The sequence below is a fragment of the Glycine max genome, chromosome 17 (genome assembly GCF_000004515.6).
Source record: "Glycine max cultivar Williams 82 chromosome 17, Glycine_max_v4.0, whole genome shotgun sequence".
Classification (NCBI taxonomy): domain Eukaryota; kingdom Viridiplantae; phylum Streptophyta; class Magnoliopsida; order Fabales; family Fabaceae; genus Glycine; species Glycine max.
Window position 1 is genome coordinate 38763661 of NC_038253.2, and position 20821 is coordinate 38784481.

Sequence of the window (20821 nt, forward strand, 5' to 3'; positions counted from 1 at the left end):
TACACCTTATCACATTTCATATCAAAGACATCAGAAATTAAAATGGAATGTTACTGAATATTCTATCTCCTATGAAAGTGCCTTTTATTTTGTATTTAATGTTATAATTAGTTAAAAACAAAATAAATTGACTGTTAATTTATAAAGCATTTTTTCTTACGTCACGCAGTTCATAAATATTTGTTAGTGCAATTTAAGTCTCATATTAGTTTGTTTCCATTTTAATTAACAACAAGTATGCACAAGTGTCACGCTAACTCCTTCCGGAGACATCAACTCTTACGCATAGGTGGTTCCTTTCTAAAATGGCTGTTTTTTTTTAATCTGAAATTTGTGGCATTAGATTTTGAGCAATTCTCCTGCTTATGATTCTGCTGCTAATGGATGAATTTTTTTAAGCTTAAAAAATAGCTTTAAAATAAGTGTTTTTCATATAAATTTTTTTTTTAAAAAATGAGATTTACTTTTTAAAATAAGTATATTTTTTTAAAACAGAAACAATTTAGACAAACACACTAGAAAATAAAAATTTACTTATTTTATTAAATAAATAGTTATTTCAACGAATAAGTTTAAATAAATTAATCAATATTTTCAGGAAAGAAGAATGGTGAGACTTGGCAACACAGTTCCCGCAGGCTAAAATCTTATTTTACTAGCTCAAGATTTTGTTCAAGAAATGGGCATGATTGATAAAGTTACTTTATTTCAGTAGCAACCTGATTCAGTATTGGAATTACTCACAAAATGCTTAGTCCGACCGTTGCCGCCTCTGCGGTATTGCAACTTGTGTCTTCGACATGAAGGCAAAACATATTCTATACCACCTTTTTTCTTAAATTAGGGTGTTCACATGTTACTCATCAATCCAAATAATTTAGGTTGAGTCATGTATTTATTTAGATTAAAATTAAATTAAACCGATTAAATCTATTCATATATGAATTAGGTTAAGGATTTAGATTTATAAATCCAATTAAAAGCAAATAGAACCGATCAAAATATTTAGAGTTGTTTGATTTGTTTTTAAATAATATTAATATTACAACTCTAAGCATTGGAACTGTAAGTGTCTAGATTACTAGTATTGAAACTTCTTTAAGTATTACCTTCATCTATATTATTATTTGTTTCATCTTTTTTTTTTATATCTATTTTTTGTCATGTTTATAATATTAATAGATCATATTTTATTCATTTATTTTATCAAATCTAGTTGTAGCAAAACTTATTGTAAAAAATTAGTTTATAAGAAATAGTTGTGATTCAAACTATTTACTAAATCTAGTTGAAAAATATTTTGTTTTAATTTGTATTAGTCTATTTTAAAATATTATGTTGATGATGTTAAATGAATCAATTTTACTACTTTCAAAAATTTGATAATATTACATTAATTGTATTGGATATTTGGATGAATCATGATATAAAATAATAATTCTATAAAAGAGATCAATTTTAAATGGATAAACCATGAGCTCGAACCAAACCAAAACATTTATAAATGAATTGGGTTGAGTTTAAAAAAATTTTGTGAAATCCGAACCGAACTTAAACTGATCAAATTTAATTGGGTTGGATCTTGAATTTGACCAAAACCAACCTGATCCGACTAGCCAGCGCGAACTCAACATTCTTTAGTCGAAAATCAAAGATTAATCTCTCAAAATATTAAAATTTATTTACCAACTTCTCCTAATCAATATTTTTTCATACACACAAACTCAAAAATTAAACTCATAATCGCATGCCTAAACACAAAGGAGACAAGTTCAAACCAACCTCATAAACTATCCTATTCCAGAACTCCTTTGCCTTTAAGTACATAATAATAACAGAAGAAACCGAAAGTATCCCTCTATTTCTGATGCCAGAGAAACCAGACCTAAGCGGGAATGTTGGCTATTCCAGCTTGTATTTATAAGATTTTAAGCCATTGATTTTTTTAATTTGTACTTATGAAATCTATACTCTAGTGCCTACCACTATATGACATCAAAGTCCATATTACAAGAATGTCTTTGTGCCTCTTTGGTAAACTATCATTTTTCAAATTAAAATCCATTTGAACACACATTTCAAGAACATTTAATGGTTCAAAATTAATTTTATCAAAATTCTACCAAACTTTAAACCAAACTGACTTTTGACAATGGCAAAATCAGCCAAGCTAAGTTCCGTTCATTCAACTAGTTGGATTAAAAGGATTGGCAAAAAATAAGGAAGATTTTACTATATTAAAGTGAAAGTTTTATTATGTATATATTTACATTTTTGAATTATGTCTTGAATTATATGTCAGGTAAATAGGAAATGTTGTCACTTATTGTACCAGAGTCAATGATAACCTAACTTAAAAAATAACCTTAAAATTAAAAGAAAAAAGATAAGCTAATTTTCTGAAAGTATCGTGATAATTGATATGACTCTTCTAAAGTGAGCAACTTCATACAGCAAGTAAATAATTTCAGCCTTAACGTGAAAATCAACGGTTAATATTACTACATGCATAACAAATTATGTGATGGAATATCAACCATTGATTTTGTCATCAACGAATGATATTTCTTACTTTTTCTTGCTTTAGGAAAACCAAATCTCATTCCCGTTCACGTATTGTACTACAATCTACAGACAGAACATAATATTATTCCTAATTTTACAACAGCAATGATGTAGATATAGACGAAAGCTAAAGGAAAACGATGTGGTTTATGCATCCTTTTGACAAATTATTCCAGAAAATATGATAACATTTAATTTATATCTCAACAAAAGAAGGAATATTACTTTAGCACAACAATCACTGCAACTTATAGATCGCCTAATTCAACTAATAATTTAGTAAAAATACTAAATTGATTTGTCTTTTACAGCCAGGGGCTGGAATTCAAAGAATAAAAATCTATCAACAAAAGCGATACACCATCTATGGCGAGTATATTTCAAAGAATTAAATTGCCTTTATAGAGAAGAAAGTGTTTTAAATGAAAACGGAGAAGCAGCAATCAGAGCTCCAATGCTGAACCATCCCACGAGTCAATGGAGTGACTTCAAGTGGAATATCTGGCATTTTGGAACATATGAACTCTTGGTTGAAGCCTGTTCAAACTTCTTAACAGCAGCTTCATTCTCCTCTAAGTTAATCTGGAGGAAAAACTTGACCCACCAGGATGAACTCCTCATCTTGGCCTGAAGCCAGAGGAATCAGTTAAATTTTTTTCCCCACTTTTTGTACATAAAATAAATAAAAGATATACCTAGGTGATAATATCCTTAGCATTAAAAAGGTTGAGAGTCTAGGATCAAGGATCTTCTATTCATCCAGGCTTAGTAATTGACCTTAAATTTAAAGCAACAACAAAAACATGGATTGCATTCTAATATTTCTTTATGTAAAATACACTCACCGCTCTTCCAAATTTAGAAACATCAGCTACCTTGGCCTTTTGAGTGGTGGGAAAACCTTCATTATAGATATTATCAGATGTTAGTGGCAGGCCCAAGAGATTATAGACTATTACTACGATAGTCTTTTAAGCTACCAGCACAAACAGTATATTTAAAGCTCAAGGTCCCAATAACTCATCAAAAGTACCGCTAGAGAAAGTAAATCATAATTCTTAGTCAAATAAGAGGCATTTCAAGAGTTCACATAAGCTCAAACACACTACTTAAAACATTTTTGCTCTAAAAACTAATACCATAATAGATGTTCCATTCTTCAACAACAACCACCAAGCTTTTGGACTCAATAACAGCTAGGTGGGATCAGTTACAAGAATCAATCGACATCATTTACTATTTAACTCTATCAAAAACTGCAAAGCTAACTGATTTAATGCAAGTTTCAGATAAAAAGAATTTCTTTGGGCAGAAAAATAAATTTTATTCATGATGGGAATCTAGACTAATTTCAAGATTCCATAAATGCTCTTACCAGTAAATATCACTACACCATCAGATGCTACCCTCACCAAATCCGGAAGAGTTTTATTGAGGTATCTGGGAGACAGGTAATCCAGAGCATCTGAAACAATTACAAGAGAGAAAGATTTTGGCCTGTATGGAAGAGGAAACTTGATATCAGACACACGCACACTGCCTCTACGTATAAGTGTTTTGCAATTATTATCAGCATCCTCTGTATCATATGGTTCTATTCCCCAGGCATCAGTTTCCTCCTCCTTCAGCAATTTAGAGACCACATAGCAAGTATCAGGACCAACATGCAAAACTTTATGCATGCTATCTCCATATGCTTTCTGTAAAATGGGAATTGCTTGTTGGACCTCTCTACTGCACAAATAATCACCTGCATTTGGAAGTAATGTATATTGTTACAGAACATCTGGAAGCCAATTAAATGGAAAGCTAAAGGCTATTGGATAAAGCAGATGATAGAGATACTACTAAGTAATGGTTTTTAGGTTATATTTGGGTGAAGGAGAAAGGAGAGGAAGAGAATGTTCTAAGAAAACCTTCCACTTGTTTGAGAGTCTTATAAAGTAAGGGATTAACGTGTGATCCCCTAACCCATCTCCATCCACTAGATTAAAAAGTCACCAGTAGCAAAATGAACATTTTTTTTTTCATTTCAATGATGCCCTTTAGCCTTTAAAGCATATTGTGTTTTTCTTTAGAGTACGAAAATGCATTTATAGCACGAGGTATGTTGCTACTTTTCAGGACTCACAATTCAACAAATGCATACCTCCAAATAGAAAAATTGCTAAATACACAATGAACTATAAAGTATAAATGCACAATACATGTGCATTATGCATTCTTTTTTACATAAAAACAATTAATTACCAAGAAATTACGGTTCCAAGAAAATGAATTAAAAATTGTTGATCGATTAATTAATTGATGATAGAAATCAATTTGACATAATAAGTTCAACTAATTCATCATGATTGGCACAATAAATTATACAAACATCATGAATAAAAATGGACCATGATCTACAAAATTTACATCATCACAAAGAATCATGATCGTTGAACCATAACAGCTGCCCGCCACCAAAAGAAGAAACGAAGAAAAGTATGAATTTTCAACCTAAGGATTCATGAATAAAAAGCTTACTTATATTTCAATAAAGAGAAACAACTGAACACCTTTCATCTGCTAGAGAATTAGGTCGGATAAAAATGGGTATTGAGCAGCAAGGTCTTGTATGCACTATGGATTCACAGGCAACCATAAGCCTTCAATGGACAGACCCAATAAGAGATAAGCATCATGTGACTTAGCATCTTGAAAATTTTATGATTAAAGAACCACAAACAACTCCAATTCCAAAGAGGAGACAATGTTCATGAAGTCTTAATCACATAACAAAAAACACGATTAGAAAAAAATCACATTTGATGCAGCAAGCCATCATTCAAGGTCAGCTCAAACAAGTAAACAATCATTCGTAACACCGACAAAGCTCCAGCACATCCACACACATGCACAGCACTGCATTGTTGTTTAAGACTTCAACTTAATTGACATCCATCAAGTGTGTCAAAATACTTCTCTGCTAACAGGAATTAGCCTCATGTAATTATCAACTAGGATAATCAATAACATCCACTATGTGCGCACACGCTAGACACACTAATTGCACACCAACTATAAGACCACCATAATATTTTAAACGCACGAAGAAATTGAAGGTGAAACAGATTACAATCAATGAGAAATTATTACATGGTCTAAGATCAACATATGTCCATGGTCCCAACCAATTTGACATGACACAGCCAATTTTTTCAATTTACAAGAAAGAGTAAATCAAACTCATGTGCGTGTCACATGCAAATTAGTCAAGACTATAGTGGTCTAGGACCATGTAATAAGGCGTTCGTTTGAAGAGTTTGGTTTGTTTTGTTTGAAAGCTCTTTTTTTAATCTGTAGGAATCAAACAAAGGTACAAAAGGTTTACAATAACTCATGCATGTAGAGCTAGATAGACCCCCTTAGTTTTGTTTTCATTGGGGTGCTCTGGGACCATGCAATAAATTCTCACAATCCAGAGGGAAAGAAAATTAAAACTACCTTCAACCCTGCTAACAGATTCTATACGGTTTCCAATTCCACCTACATAGGAAAGAAAAAAAAAAGTGACATTAAATTAAATTAAATAGATAAACAAAACGAGCCAAAAACCACATCATAGTAACAAAATGAAAACAATAATAACAAAATACCTGAGCCTCTATACACATAGCCAACGAGAAACAAACCTCCCTAATATAAAGTTGCCAAAACCAAATCAATCAGCAAAATCTTCCTCAAAGTGAAATCACAGCATTGAATCAACATAAAAAAAAAAAAAACTCTCACCACAACTACGAGCGCAATAGACAAAACCGGTGGCGACCTAGATTTCGAGAACAGTCCACCGCCACTGTCACCGAACCTTCTATAAGGATTCCCCGGTCTCCTCGACATCACTTTTTATTTTTCTTTTTTCTCGATATCACAAAAACGTTGTTTTAGTAACACTAATCTGCAATATAGAAGAATTTTAAACGTGAATGAAAAAGCATTCAACGGAAACCAAATCACCACAATGCCATTAAGGAAACACGACGAAAGCTAAGCACGAAGCTACATCAATGCACTGAAAAGCACGTTACAACAAAAATAAATCTCGAATTACCGGTATAACCAAACGATCCTATAGAACTCGCATTGTGCAAAGTGCAAACGCTAGATCTGAATTCCGCGCAATACAAATGGAAAGAAGAGAGAGAAACATAAAAAAACAGATTATGGTGTGTGTCGATTTTTTGGTTCCTGCAAAAAAAAAAAGTCCAGAGTATGATGGAGTGTCGGTTGGTGGAATCCAACGGGGCGTGCCGATTGACAATGTGCCAGGCCTTATTGAATATGGGCCATGCGTGGCCCAAAATGTGGGAAAGTTAAAGTGGAGGAGATTGCTATTGGCCCCATGGCATTGCTATAATGGCCCCTACCAAGTACCAAGTAACTGACACTTTTTTTAAAAAAAAAATATCCTTTTGATGGAAACATGATTCCATTCTAAAATTATACAATGAAATTCGATTATGTAATTGGGAGTGAAAAAAAACACTTATATATGTACCAACGAAATTGTATTTCAGATTAAGTAGAAGTAAATATACATATTTAAGACGAAAATGTGATTTTGTTATATAATGTACATTATAATTATAATTGCATTTACATCGTATATGTTTTAGAATATATACGATTTCGTTATATAAGCCAATAATAAATGGAATTGAGGTGAATCACAATTCTCTAAATTGGATGATACGGTGCCACGTCATAGAGCTGATTCGGATTAATAATATTAATAACCGAACCGATTCTGGTGAATTCGTTGAACAGAAGCTCGAGAAGAGGGAAAAGAAGAAATAGATGGCAATCGCTGTTGAGAGAGAAGAAAAGAGTTTTGGAATTTGGTACTTTGAGAAATTTAGAGAGAGAAAGAGAGTATGTGTTTGGATTGTGGAATAATTGGTGACTGTAATCGTTGAATGAGATATTATTGAGTTTGATTCAGAAATGAACAAAGACGAAAGCGATAGGAACGAAAAGAAAGCCCAACATATTAAGCTTTGGGGAGTTTTCATCTTCGGATTAATCGGCGCCACCGTCACTGCTTTCTCCGTGAGTCCTCCGCTTTTTTCTCTTTTTTTTTTTTGCTTTTCGAATTGTTGTTTGAATTTTGTGCAATTATGTTCCTAGTTTTTTAATATGTTTTTCTTAATTTTTATTTCTCTCTTAGAATAATGATGTTAGGCTTTGCATGTTCAATTTTATTCTCAATTGCAACTTCGTATTATCATTCTCACACAGACCGTGTTTTTGGAGAAATTATTGCATGGTTTAGGACTAGCACGTGTTGGTCTCAACTAATTTTATTTTGAAATGTAATCGAGATTTTCAATTTACGAGAAAGAGTTAACAAGACTTGATTACTTGTTACATGGAAATTGGTTGGGACTATGGTAGTTGAATAAGATGTGATTGCATTTTCATAGTGGTTGTTTTTCGTCATCAATGTGAAGAAGTGATTGAATGAGTTGTTTGACAGAATCATTTTGATTTTGGGTGGCAAATTTTATTTAGTAATCTTAATATTCTATGAACATATACACTGCCTCTCGTGCTCAGGGGGGTTTGCTTTGTATAAAAAGTTTTTTTTATTCTTTTTTGAATTTATGTTTGAACTACTACAATCTAGAGATGCACGACGGCAATCACAGTGAAACTGATCATGCGTGCTATTATTGAACTGTTTGTAGCTGTCCAGGTTGCAGTCAAAAGGAGGCAGCTCTTTCCGAACAGCATTTCAAGAAGCATGGAAGAGGTACAATAAGCGATTGCAAGAGGAGTATGAGGAGGAGATGGAGAGGGTGGTGAGTTTTCTAGTACAGTATCGTTAATTTCTGTACTTGTTTTATTTTTATTTATGGGAAAATATTTACTGCCTTCTAAAAAAAATTAAGATGGAAGTTGTGATGCTATCCTTCAGAGGGGCGAACCTGGATCCCCGTATTTTGTGACGAAAACAAATTTCACTGCAATGTGTATTTATTAGTTGATTGAAAATGTGTTCTTTTGCTTGCTTAGATGTTTAATTGGTTGGTTAATGCTGAGCAGCGTGTCTTAAGTCTAGGTTGCTTCTTGTAGGAACGAATAAGGCGTATGCCATGTGTGTTTAATAGAGAAAGGGATAAGTATAGAAGAAACTACGAGAGCTGGAAGGAAAATGGTGCTGGTGCAACATTTCCAAAGAGATGATTGGTATTGGAAGGCTGAAGCATCCTTCAGAGAGCAGTGGGCAAATCATCAACACACTCAAAGAGGGAGCGGAAACTGTTCGTTATCACATCAATACTCAGTTTTAGGTCTTGACAGGTACTTATGGAAATATTGTGTGTTATGTTATTCAGTGCCTTGTATTAGCAGTAGATATATTGGAATGTGATGGTACTGGATTGATTGAATAGGAAAATAGAGCCAAACTCCCTACAACCAGTAGGTATTCTGAATTTCTTGGAAATTAAATAAACAGCAACAAATAAAATATCAGAGTAAAACCAAGACAACCCCAGTCTTAGGAACAGCCAACTCCCAGCCTTAGGAGTGTCCAACCCTGCTGAAACCACCTCTACAATGTCCTCAGACTCCTTACTGCCATGATCCCTACTTTTTGTTAGGATTTCCTACTTTCTCTTTCTTCCAGCTAAGCATCCTCAACATTCAATTCGTTTTTCCCTCCCTAGATTTTAACTACATTTTTGTCCTGTTATTTATCACCCTAGCCTCTGTCCCTCTTTATAAAAAATCAAGATATTGGCCTAACTAACAGAATGCTGTAATAATTGTAGAATGTATTCCATATTTTCAACTATTTATTGAAATTCAAAATGATTAGATTTTGATCTTATTTAAACAATCAACAGACCATGTTGTTGCACTTGTTTGAAAATTATTATTAAAGCTTCTATACATGTGAGGCCATAGTTGCTACAATGATCCAGCACTTGTTTGCTTGTAGTTTATCAAATTTAAAATTAAATTCTTTATGTAATATGCTACATTTTAATCACATAATTGTTAAGGTATAATCTTTTTCATTTTTATATTACAATCACCTACAGCATATTGTGATAGGCATTGAAACTTCGCCGTTGTAATATCAGATACAGGATTGGGTAAGGTGCGATTTGATAGAAAAATACTGTGCTTACGTATATGACATGAGAGAACACAAGATAGCGCATGCACAGTTTATATCGTTAAAATATGAGAATCATGTTGAGAAGAAGAAAATGTCTATAGCAAGAATATTTGAAGATATTATATGATACATCAGGAGGGTCAGTAATGACATCTGATGTAGAGCAGTATGTGATTACGACCCCATAAAAAAGGATGTGATTCTGGTATCTGTTGATAGCTGACAGACCATTATTTGTGAATGGAAAACCATGCATAAATCATGTACCATCTACATGTTAGCAATAGTGATCCTGTTTTCAATTCATGATTAGCCGTTAAAGGTTCCTTTTTTATGGATCTAAAGTTTAGAACAACACCATATACAGAAGCAGAGATTAAGGTGACTTTTTGTTTTATCATTATTATCTCTTTGCATATTACTGTATGCTTTACAAGCTATATGCATCACATCTATATTAATGAAGAGAGTGATTTATGAATATGAATTATGGTGATAGTCCTTTATCTATTTTTCCTATTTGCCTCTGATATATAAGAAATGGTTATGATTGACACTTTGGTTGATATTATTTGATGGGTGGTAGATTGGTATTAGACCATTCTTATTTATTAAAGCAATCATTTTGTTGGAAATTAGTAGTACATTGATGTGAAAAACAATGTCATTATGGTTTGTGCTCAAGTAAAACTATAAACTGCATAATTTTCATTTACATTTTATCAAGTATTTTGATTGGCCTATCTATAGGGAGTGTGATCTGTTTTAATTCACATATTGTTGGAGTACAAGTGTGAGGTGAAGTCCCACATTGAGTAGAAATAGAAAAATTGAGCACCACATAAGTGAGGAGAAGACTCATAAACTTAAACCTTAAAGTTTTGGGTTAAGGTGTGGTGTTAAGTTCACTTATATGGTTGCTCATGGGCCATTGGTGTAAATCTCCTCGGTGTTTACCCTGTCAGTTCCCCAACACATATGATGGTGATTGATCTAGCAAAACCCTATGATAAGTTGCCAAAATTCCTTCAGAAAGCTCTATTGAATAAAGGAGTTTGTATCACACATATTCAAACTATCAATGATATGTGTAATGGGGCAACAACTAATCTATAAACTCAATTATAAGATTTTCTATAACAATAGGTTTGCAGCAAGGATCAACTTAGTGTTCATACTTTTTACCTTGGTTTTGGACATATTATGTGTAAATTGCTTATTTTGTTATATATATATATGTATATATTCAAATTTATTTTTCTAATTACACAATACACAATGTGTGCTATGTATAGGAGTAATAGCACACTCTGTTTACACTTTCTCTGTCAGCTCCTAGATACAAGTACTGACCACACTTAAGTGCATTTGGATAAATAGCTTAATTAAAGTTCTTATGAAAGAAGTGTTTTATCATATAAGCACATATGTATAAGTTGATTTTATAGTTAAAAAGGAAATAAGATTAAGTTGTAAGTTATTTTAGTTATCTTAGAGAACTTATTGAAATAAGTTGAAAACAGCTTGTGAACATATCATAATTTATTTTCATGAGGGTCTTCCAGATATTTCAAATAAGTTGTAAATAAACTCTTCCAAACCCACCAGGAAACCGTAATCATTTCCCAAACTATTCAGATAAGTTATACCCCTCATTTTGAACGTGACCAAATCATTATTATCTTATGTTTGTTTTTGAAGTCATTAATAATGAAACAAATTACCAACTGTTGGTGTTTTCCTACCATCTGAAAGTCTTACCCTATTCAATTAAGTGGTCTACTTAGATTCCTTAATACAAGGATTGATGTTAGAAGGGTCCAAATATATTTATGATATGAAAGAAAAGAAAAATTTATGTTTCTTTTGGTAAATTTTTTGTTGATGCCTTTTTTTCCTAGAGGATGCTGTACTGTGCCTATGCGACTTTAAAAGAGTTGGAATTTTACTTATATGTATATCATTAATTTATACGGCATGACTTGGATTCAGTTGTTATATGCTTCGACTCAAAATTCTATTGCGATGGCCTAACCAAAAAGACAAGCCTGTTGTCTTTACATTAAATGTTGCATACAACGAGAAGTTCACAAAAGTGGGTTAAACATTAATTGAGATTAACTTGGTTTACTCTTGAGCGGGTGTAGTTTAACCTAGGCACAGTACATATTGATTTTTTTTTTATCTTACATGGTAAGAGTTTCAAGACTTAAATATCATGATGTTGTTGTTGTTTTCTTAAGTTAAATTAGTTATTTCCTCTAATTTATTATTTAGGTTTGATTTGGTTCTCTAATTTTTATAGTTAATCCAATTTGGTTATGTTGTCTAAATTAGACCGACTCTGTCAAGTATAAAATGTGTATTTTGTAGTAGTTTAAATTCACTTAGTCGTGATTTAAAACGGTCATAAAGTATGATTTCTTAACATCGTTGATTCAATCTAGAATATAGGATCAAGTTGAATCAATTTTAAAAATTGAAGAATTAAATTGAATCTAAAAAAATTAGATGATCAAATTGAATTAAAAAATAAATTAGAGGATAAAAAATTATTTTAACCTTCTTTTTTAACTTTAAATGACAGTATATCATAGGGCGAGCCAAGTAAAGATGTGTTTGGTTAATTTTTTTTTTATTTTTTTTACTTTAAATGGGCGACCCTAGTAAAGAAAAGATGTGTTTGGTTAATTTTTTTTTTATTTTTTTTACTTTAAATGGGCGATCCTAGTAAAGATGTGTTTGGTTAGTTTAATTTTTTTTTTCACTTTAAATGATATATCACATAATCCATGCATAGATCAACGTATGACTGCAAATAGGTTGTATTTAATGGAAAAACAAATATGGACTTATCAGTTATACTCGAATTCGGCTGCGGTTCTTAAGAAAATAGGACAGCCCGGTATGAGTCTACTGAGTGGGGTTTGGGAAGGATAGTATAGATATATGCAGCCTTATCCCCGCATTTAGAGAGTTTGTTGAGTACTTAAGTAGCTCTAGAAAATAGGAAACCAAATAGAATGCTCATAATATTTAGATTTTAGAGCGTCCTAAAAATAAGCAAAAATAACACAAATTAAATGTTAGACTAATAAAGGAACTATATGAGAAAGAAGAGGGGTCAAAAATGCATTCAAACATTTTTTATTTGACATACATATGTTCCACATTTGTTGCTATTGAAGCATAGTTGTAGAGTTTTTTTTTTATTCGTAAGAATGAAAAATACGCATCAGAATATTTATAATAACTTGCATTTTACTTAATGAAAATAAAATCCCTAGGTTTGTAGCTAATAGAGTTTAAATACCATAAATTGTCCTCTTAGACATTCTTTTAGCATGTCATCTAAGAAAAACACTTCTTCAAATTTTATGATTTTTTTTTAAAAAAATACTCTTTTCTTTAATATCATTTAAGAAAATTTTGGATGAGTATCACGTCTTTTTCTTTTTGCTGAATTGATGAATATCACGTCACTAATGAAACAAATAAAAATACATTAAAAAATAAATCTTAAATATACTAATTTAAAAAATAAAATTAAAAATATATATAAAAAAAAGCCTGGAGTTTTTGGGGATGATTGCAAGTTTAGTTTTAGTTTTTAAATGTAAAATTTAAATTAAATATGTGGAAATATGAGATCTAGACTAATTTTTAAACGTTTTCCTTTAACTCCCTTCTATTTTTATCCATCCAAATCAGGGACCAATTGTTGGTATCACGAGTATTGTCTTCACCACTTCTTGCCTAGTACTACCATAACCATTATTGTTGCTTCTCTCATTACTGCCCAGAACACCATTATTGCGGTTATTAACTTATTCGTAATCAACCAACCATCACCATCAAATAAACCCAAATGTATTGTGGTTTTGAGTAATCTGTATACTTTTGACTTCATTTTTTATTAAAAATAAAAAGCTACAAAAAATTGAAACTAAAATCTTAAAACCGAAAACTAGTTTTAAATTTTAAAATTTTCAAAATTTTAAGCTAACGATTATCACATTAAGCTTTTATGTCCTTCTCCCTCTTGGGCATTTTTTTCCTTCAATCCCTTCCTCCTCCTACTTCATCAAAAAGGGTTTGACGTTGTTTTTAAGGAACCTTCTTTGAGAATAAAAAGAATAGTTAGTCACCTAGACACATAATTAATTTTGCAAAAACGTTGAATATTCAAGTTTTGGGCTTAGGAGCTATGATTACGAACGTGCGCCGAAAACTTCTTGATGCTAATTGGGAACTAAAGCTGTTGAGATAAAAGAAATTGATAAATCCCAGAGAAGGGTGTTGTTTAGTTGAGATAAAAGAAATTATTATTATTATTATTATTTTTCGATAAAATTATTTTGAACACTCAAACCATACTCAATTTTCAGCATAAGCAGCAAGTTTATCACTATACTATTATTTATCATTCATCAAGTTAGATTGGGGGGGGAGAGAAACTCATTCTTAAAGAAGTCAATGTCTTTTAACGCAAAATAGATGATTCCTCTAAATCGACTCTAAATCAAATAAAATTAACCCTTTCTTTCCAGCTTGACACCCTACGAACACACTTTGCACTACGTTCTCTAGTTGTATGCATGACACAGAAAACCAAACACACTTAGATGATCATAGGAAGGTGGATACTCATTGAACAGCTCATAGGGAGTCTTTCCATTCAATAGTGGGGCTTTGACTTTCCATTCAAAGGTGGATACTCAATAAACTCGTTTGCGAAAATGCTATACTTTAGTTTAAGTGCCCAGAGTGGATTGTAATTTAGTTTAATATCATGGATTTAATTTCTAGTGTACCAAAAAGGAGAGAGAGAGAGAGAGACAGAGATGATACATTCAATTGAAACATTACAAGCTACAGACTACAAAGAATACACACAAAAGAAGCCAAAATGCTTACAGAACTACGAACTTCAACCTTCCCTCAATTCTGAAAAAAGCAGGATAAAGTTAGCTCGTGCTATTGAGAGCACCTTGATTTTTCAAAATGTATTCACTAATTTCAGTGATACTCACTATTGTGCAACTGGAGGAGTTCTGTAATAAGCTGGAACAGTGGCAGGGAAAAACATCTGACGAATCCCTTCGGCCTTAATTATGGGAAGGATGATTGCAGATGCACCCTAACACAAGAAAATTTTGATTCTACGGAGTTAACTTTCCTGCTATTTATTCGGACGCAAAATCTGAAATAAAAATAATAGAATAATACTTACCGAGATTAATCGGGCTCCGATCCATACTCTCTTAGGTGAAGGAAATGGTAACAATAGACGGCCAACACCGTATATTGCAACAGCAAAGAAATGGAGAACCAAGCTCAAGGGACGAGGGTTTAATCCAGAAAGTAAAGAGACTGGTCCTTCCGAGAATAGGCCTCCAAGGCTGAGATAATCGAAGCAAGCTTGGCGCATTTCCTTCCTTGCCAGATCAGGGGATGCACAAAATACTTTGTAAAGAGCACCTGCCAATGTATTTATGGTGGATGCCACAGGCTGCAAATTAAAAGAATTACATTAGCTTTATAAGCTTTAATGAGTTCAGTGAAGTTCTGCTCCATCTTAAATTAGAAGTTATGTCAGATAATAGGAAAAGGCGAAAAGCTAACATTACCTTACGCAAGGTATAAAATGATTCAAGGTATTTACAGAGTGTGGGTGCATCATTCAGGTCAGACAAAGGGCTTAGAAGATTTCTCAGCACCACAATATCAGACAATGCTACAGTCATTCCTCCCCCAGTTAGTGGATGTCGCATGTTGAATGCATCTCCCATCAGAAGGGCTCCGGGTGTAGGATGAGGATCTGCTGGCATGCTTCTGTTTGGCATTGTCCTTATGTTGCCTTTGTCAACAGCAGCAATGAAGGCATCATAAAGCTGGGGGGGGATCTGCAATAATTTGCCACTTCATTATTATCTAAGAGACCAATAAAATGTGAATGCGATTCTACACTGAATGAAAGGTTAATCACTCGCCAGGGTTAAAATACTTATAGAACTTGGAGCATAAATGGGGTACCTGTGGAGCCACCATTGTCTTCAAATACTTTTCCATTTCACCGTTTGATATAGAAGGAACCTTCTGACCAGGTACATCGACCAGACAGCGAATCTCTGTACTACTGATAGGATAGAATAGAATCGGCGAAGGGTCTCCCAGTATGACATGGCCATGATTTGCACATGGAAGTTCACAGTTCTCTAAAACTAAACCAACAAAACATGAGGGAATATCCACCTGCAAATACAGCATTATAAAAAATTTGTAATTCAAAATTCTACTTAGTTCTTCTTATAACAAGAAGAAAACCTTTAGCAGGGAAAAAAATGTCTGAATAAACCGAAGAAAATAACTGAATAAATTATAGCAAAAAGCTTTTTGGGTGCGAGTGCTGAGATTAGTTTATAGGAAGAAGTTGACTGATTTGATCATGGAAACTCTCACAGAATTAAGCTGAAAGGAGTTCTCACCTTAGGATTACAAAGAGAACGGCGTAAGTTTGAGAAGCAACCATCACAAACAATGGTAAGAGGAGCATATGTTGTCAACTCCTGGCCATCTTTGTTCTTATATTGCACACCTTTAATTGTTCCCTTCTCTTCAACCAGGGAAGTGACTGTTCCTTGCTCCAATCGTACACTGCAGAATATTTGAAAAGAAAAACACCATGTAAACATGACTTAACAAGTAAATACCTCTAGCTTAATTGAATAACTAAAATCACATTGATAATTCTCACATCATTTCTGAATTATGATCGTATTGTCACAATTTATATCAATTGGCTTTCCTAGATATGATCAAATACTACAGGAAACAGAAGCTAATAGCAAAACAACTTTCAATCGAACTACTTGGGTTCATGTAACATGATTAAAATATCTAACCAAATCTACTCAAATGGTATCAATGTTAAACATATAAAATGAGGTCAAATTTTACATTTATTAGAAAAAATAGAATCCTAAAGGCAGTCATAGCTTCATAGGCAGTTGCAACTCTGTAACAAGTAATATATAATCTCTTATCTCTTTTTTATATATGACAAACAATAACTAGTAAATGAAGGATATACAAGTTTATCAAAAGGAAAAAAGGATATGCAAGCATATTCATTTGAGCATAAATCCAAAAAGGAAGAAATCAATACTTGGCAAGTGAGGCAGCTTTCTCCCGCAACCTCTGAATAAAGCGCCCATTGTGAAAGCTTCTGCCAGAGACATCCGAGTGAAACTTCTCCAAGGGGTAAGAGAGACGAGTATGTTTCCCATCCTTGAAAAGGGCATAACCAAACACTTGCTGAGCATCAATTTTGTCCACACAATCTGCAGTTAAACACAAAACAGACTTCACAGATGTTTATTTAGGCAAAATTCTGGAGAGAATCTCCAAAACCCATGATCAACCACAATATACAAGTGCAATATCTACACTACCTTCAAGTCCGAGCTCAATTAATTTGAGATAGCCACCGGGTTGAAGCAACTCTCCAACAATTCGATCAGGCTCACTCAGGTCTCTTTCAATGACGTGTACCCGACGCCCATCCTATAATACATAAAATATTTATGTAGTCAACACTCAACATCCATAAATATCGAAAAACAGTACTCAACCTACCTACCACATAATCCTTAATAGTTAAAAACTTCAAAAAAAAAAATGCATGTCTTGAATCTCGCTAATCAACAACACAACACAAACAATATAATAGTCAGCACCCAATAACTCAAATCCAAGTTCGATTCTCATATGTGGTCTTGGACTCTTGGCAGACAGTATAACTAAACTGAGGTAAAAATCACGGATCTGATCCTCTAAAGTAAGTAACTCGTTTTAGAGAATAAAATGAGTAATCTCAATAGTTGACGAGAAAATCGACGATAAGTATTATGTGCACGTACATAACAAATAAAAAATATATTGGGATATTAATAGTTGAATTCTTCATTAATACCTAAAATTGCTTACTTTAACTCTTGCTCATCTCGGATGAGCCAAATCTAAAACACAATCCCTGAGATTTCGAAAGGCAGAAACAAGTAAACTGCCCCTAAAATCAATATATATTTTACAGAAAACTATTAATTTCAAGCTTTCTGCAAATCCCTATCACCCACGGAAATATTAGGCTGCACCTATAGATTAACGAAATAAAATTTCGTATTCAATTTTGACATTCGGTCCTTTAATATATTATTTGAAATAAAAAAGAATTAGAAAAGCTCTTAACATCGTATTGATTCTGAAACAGAACATGCTATATCTTCCAGCTGCTTTCAATTGAAAAACAGAAAACTCCAACGCAAAATTTCCGAAAAATGTTAAATTACATAACCACGAGACAAGCACGTGACCACCGCCAACGACGAATTGTAACGTTGTCACTTACTTTTCAACGCAGATAGAGATAGAAGATGCTTTACTTTCATTGGCAAAACAACAGTTCTTTTCATAACGCTCTGTTCTCTCAAATAAGTTCCAATTTTCCAAAAACCCAAAAACAAGAAGAAGAAGAAGAAAAAAAGCAATAAAAAATCATTACTCTAATGAATAACAGCAATTCTCATATGTGAGAATTTCAAAACAGAGAAAAACAGAGGCATGCTCTGATGTTCATCATTCATCGTCAATAATAAACAAATTTTCCTGAAACGCAAAAACAAAAAGAAGAAAAAAGTAATAACATAATTTCTCTAATAATTATATATGAGAATCTCAAAACAGATAAAAAACAGAGGCATGTTCTGATGCTCATTATTCATCGTCAATAATAATAATACTAATAATAATAATAATAATCACATGCAACAGGAAAACGGATCAACAACAATGAAAAACGCTTATAAATCAAACCTACCTTGCCGAGAGTGTGCGCCAGAGAGGCGCCGGCGACGCCGGCTCCGACAATGATGACGTCAGCGTCGCCGTGGTGTTTCTCTGATCTACATTCTCCGGCGGAGGTCGTCACGGTCTCCGATAACTCATTCCTCTTCTCCGGCGAAGCGCGGTTACGGCTCGCTCCGCCGAAGGCCAGGCTGTAGAGCGCGAAGAGGCTCAGAGCGGAGCACAGAATCCAACCGAGAACGGACAGATCCGCCATTTCGGTTAAACAAATCGGAGAAACTTCGCCGGAAAACTGCGACGGTTAGAAACGGCGAGGACGAAGGAATGAACGGTGCGTGGCGCTCTCTCTCTTTCTCGCTCTAGTTTCTCTCTCTGCCTCGCTGGCATAGAAATTTGGAACGGTTACAGTTACTGTAAACGGAACTCAAATGAGAGGTGCTCCTTTTATAGAGACATGCCAGAGCCACCAGCTTCGTTGTTTACAACGGTCCCGCACATTAGCTGTATTTCCATTTTCCGAACAATACAACTCTTCAAAAATAACATTTATTTACTTTTTTTTATAATTATACAAATTTTACTTTTTATACTTCAAAATTATTTATTTTAATTCTCATATGTATCATTTTTTAATCTCTTCTAATTCCTACACCTATCATTTTTGTTCTTTCTAGTCCTGATGTCTATACTCATAAAAGCTTAAAGGAATTAAAAATCATATTATCAACAGTAATCCATTAAAATGCTTAAAAATTTTAGAACCCTTAATTTTTTTTATTAATTTGACTACCGTCATTAATTTTTTTGAATGAAATGATTAACTTTATCAAATAGAGTATAAGAGAAAAATTAAAGAAATCAAAATAAATCTTTTAATAAGGATAATAGAAGAACATCCCATTTTATCCTGATAAAAATGATAGAAATAAAAAAAAAAGGAACAAAAACAATTGAAAATAAAATAGAAAGGTTTTAGCCGCCAGTTTGCGCCGCGTGAGCATTGACAAAGGATTCGAGCGTTGCCGTGTTCGGTCTTCCAAATTCCATTGCCATTGGGCAATAATAAAATAATAATGAGCTGAAAAAGGATAGAGAAAGCGAAAATTGAAATAATTTTTTTAGCAATGGCTAAATTGCTTCTCAATTTTCATTTTTTGCAGAGTGATTATCTGTGGCGTTGGGAGATGGAGATGGGAAACCGAAGATATATTTTAATTGAGTTTGATTTGTTTTTATGAAATTAATTGGGTTAGTGTTTAGATATATATTTTAGGAATTTGATTTTTAAAAATAAAGTGCATTCACGGTGATTGATTATAAAGTTAACAATTATAAATTGTGATATAAATAATCAAGGTTCAAAATAAAATTAGTATTTTTTTTTAATTTAGTCTTTGAAAATTCAATTTCTGAAAATTTGAAATTATTAATTTTTTTCCCTATAAAATTCAATCACAGTTGTAAATAAGACTAATAATGTCATTATAAAAAAAACATTTCATTACCAAAAATATGACTAATAATGTGCTTAATTTCATATTTTAAATGTGAATTTTCATATTTTAGATGTAATTTTTATAAGCCAATATTATGGTTTTTATAGCCTAAACATTATTTGGTTTTCAATATGTTTCCAAATATGCTATAAATCCTAGACAGAGAATTACAGTTTACAATAATATCTCAAAATCTTACCAAAAAAATAAAAAAAGAAAACAAAAACTAAAATTATGACAGTTACAAATAAAAAGGAAAACAAATTATTGTTAGATTCAAGCTGAATAAAGCTTAGCTTAACTTAACCTAATTTTATTCTTGATAATTATACATATAATACTGCATGCCAACCAAGGATTCACTGTTTTTTATTTGCCTTTTTTTTTTCTTCCGGTCTTTGTCTCTTCTACAACCTAACTACGTGTTTGGTATCGAAGTAGAAGCTACTAGTAGCATGCATAGTCTGCTACTAACAGTAGCTTTCACGTTTTTTTTTTTCTTACAAGTTGAAATGATTTAGCTTCAAACATCCAAATTACACACGCTAATTAAGCATGGGATGATTGATATGAACACCGTGACTTTGATTCTCAACAGTTCTCTGTTAAAAGTAGAAACAATTACTCGTAGGATAAGCATCTTGGGCTATGTTTGATCTTCTTCATTGTCTTCCACTAACAAATATGTAAATAGTTTGCTTTGCTCATAGAGCTGGCAACAATA

General features: G+C 32.8%; 2 protein-coding genes and 1 pseudogene across 2 annotated transcripts; 1 reads left to right on the plus strand and 2 right to left on the minus strand.

The window, feature by feature from the left end:
• Positions 1-2693: 2693 nt before the first annotated feature.
• Positions 2694-6781, minus strand: LOC100796049 (uncharacterized). The gene is made up of 7 exons (NM_001254087.2): positions 6659-6781; positions 6340-6505; positions 6204-6243; positions 6052-6093; positions 3941-4315; positions 3411-3466; positions 2694-3192 (listed from the first exon to the last, which is right to left on the minus strand). Exons 2-7 carry the CDS (start codon positions 6445-6447, stop codon positions 3040-3042), a joined length of 774 nt encoding a protein of 257 aa, NP_001241016.1. The 5' UTR covers positions 6448-6505; positions 6659-6781; the 3' UTR covers positions 2694-3039.
• A 494-nt stretch (positions 6782-7275) lies between these two features.
• On the plus strand, positions 7276-12001 carry LOC100799228 (uncharacterized; annotated as a pseudogene).
• Positions 12002-14514: 2513 nt separating this feature from the next.
• On the minus strand, positions 14515-19114 carry LOC100795522 (squalene monooxygenase SE1). The gene is made up of 9 exons (XM_006606916.4): positions 18615-19114; positions 17191-17302; positions 16905-17079; positions 16225-16393; positions 15773-15991; positions 15367-15642; positions 14970-15248; positions 14770-14876; positions 14515-14683 (listed from the first exon to the last, which is right to left on the minus strand). Coding segments are annotated over exons 1-9 (1581 nt in total). The 5' UTR covers positions 18858-19114; the 3' UTR covers positions 14515-14682.
• Between the last annotated feature and the right edge of the window lie 1707 nt (positions 19115-20821).

Bases quoted from the DNA above. Each gene is read 5' to 3' on its own strand.
- LOC100796049 (NM_001254087.2), bottom strand. From the start codon at position 6,447: ATGTCGAGGAGACCGGGGAATCCTTATAGAAGGTTCGGTGACAGTGGC. The intron at 6,244-6,339 runs GTGAGAGTTTTT...ACTTTATATTAG, and splicing joins CTATTGCGCTCGTAGTTGTG to GGAGGTTTGTTTCTCGTTGG. The intron at 6,094-6,203 runs GTATTTTGTTAT...TTTCCTATGTAG, and splicing joins CTATGTGTATAGAGGCTCAG to GTGGAATTGGAAACCGTATA.
- LOC100795522 (XM_006606916.4), bottom strand. From the start codon at position 18,857: ATGGCGGATCTGTCCGTTCTCGGTTGGATTCTGTGCTCCGCTCTGAGC. The intron at 15,992-16,224 runs GTGAGAACTCCT...CTGTATTTGCAG, and splicing joins GTTCTCTTTGTAATCCTAAG to GTGGATATTCCCTCATGTTT. The intron at 15,643-15,772 runs GTACCCCATTTA...AAATTATTGCAG, and splicing joins AGACAATGGTGGCTCCACAG to ATCCCCCCCCAGCTTTATGA.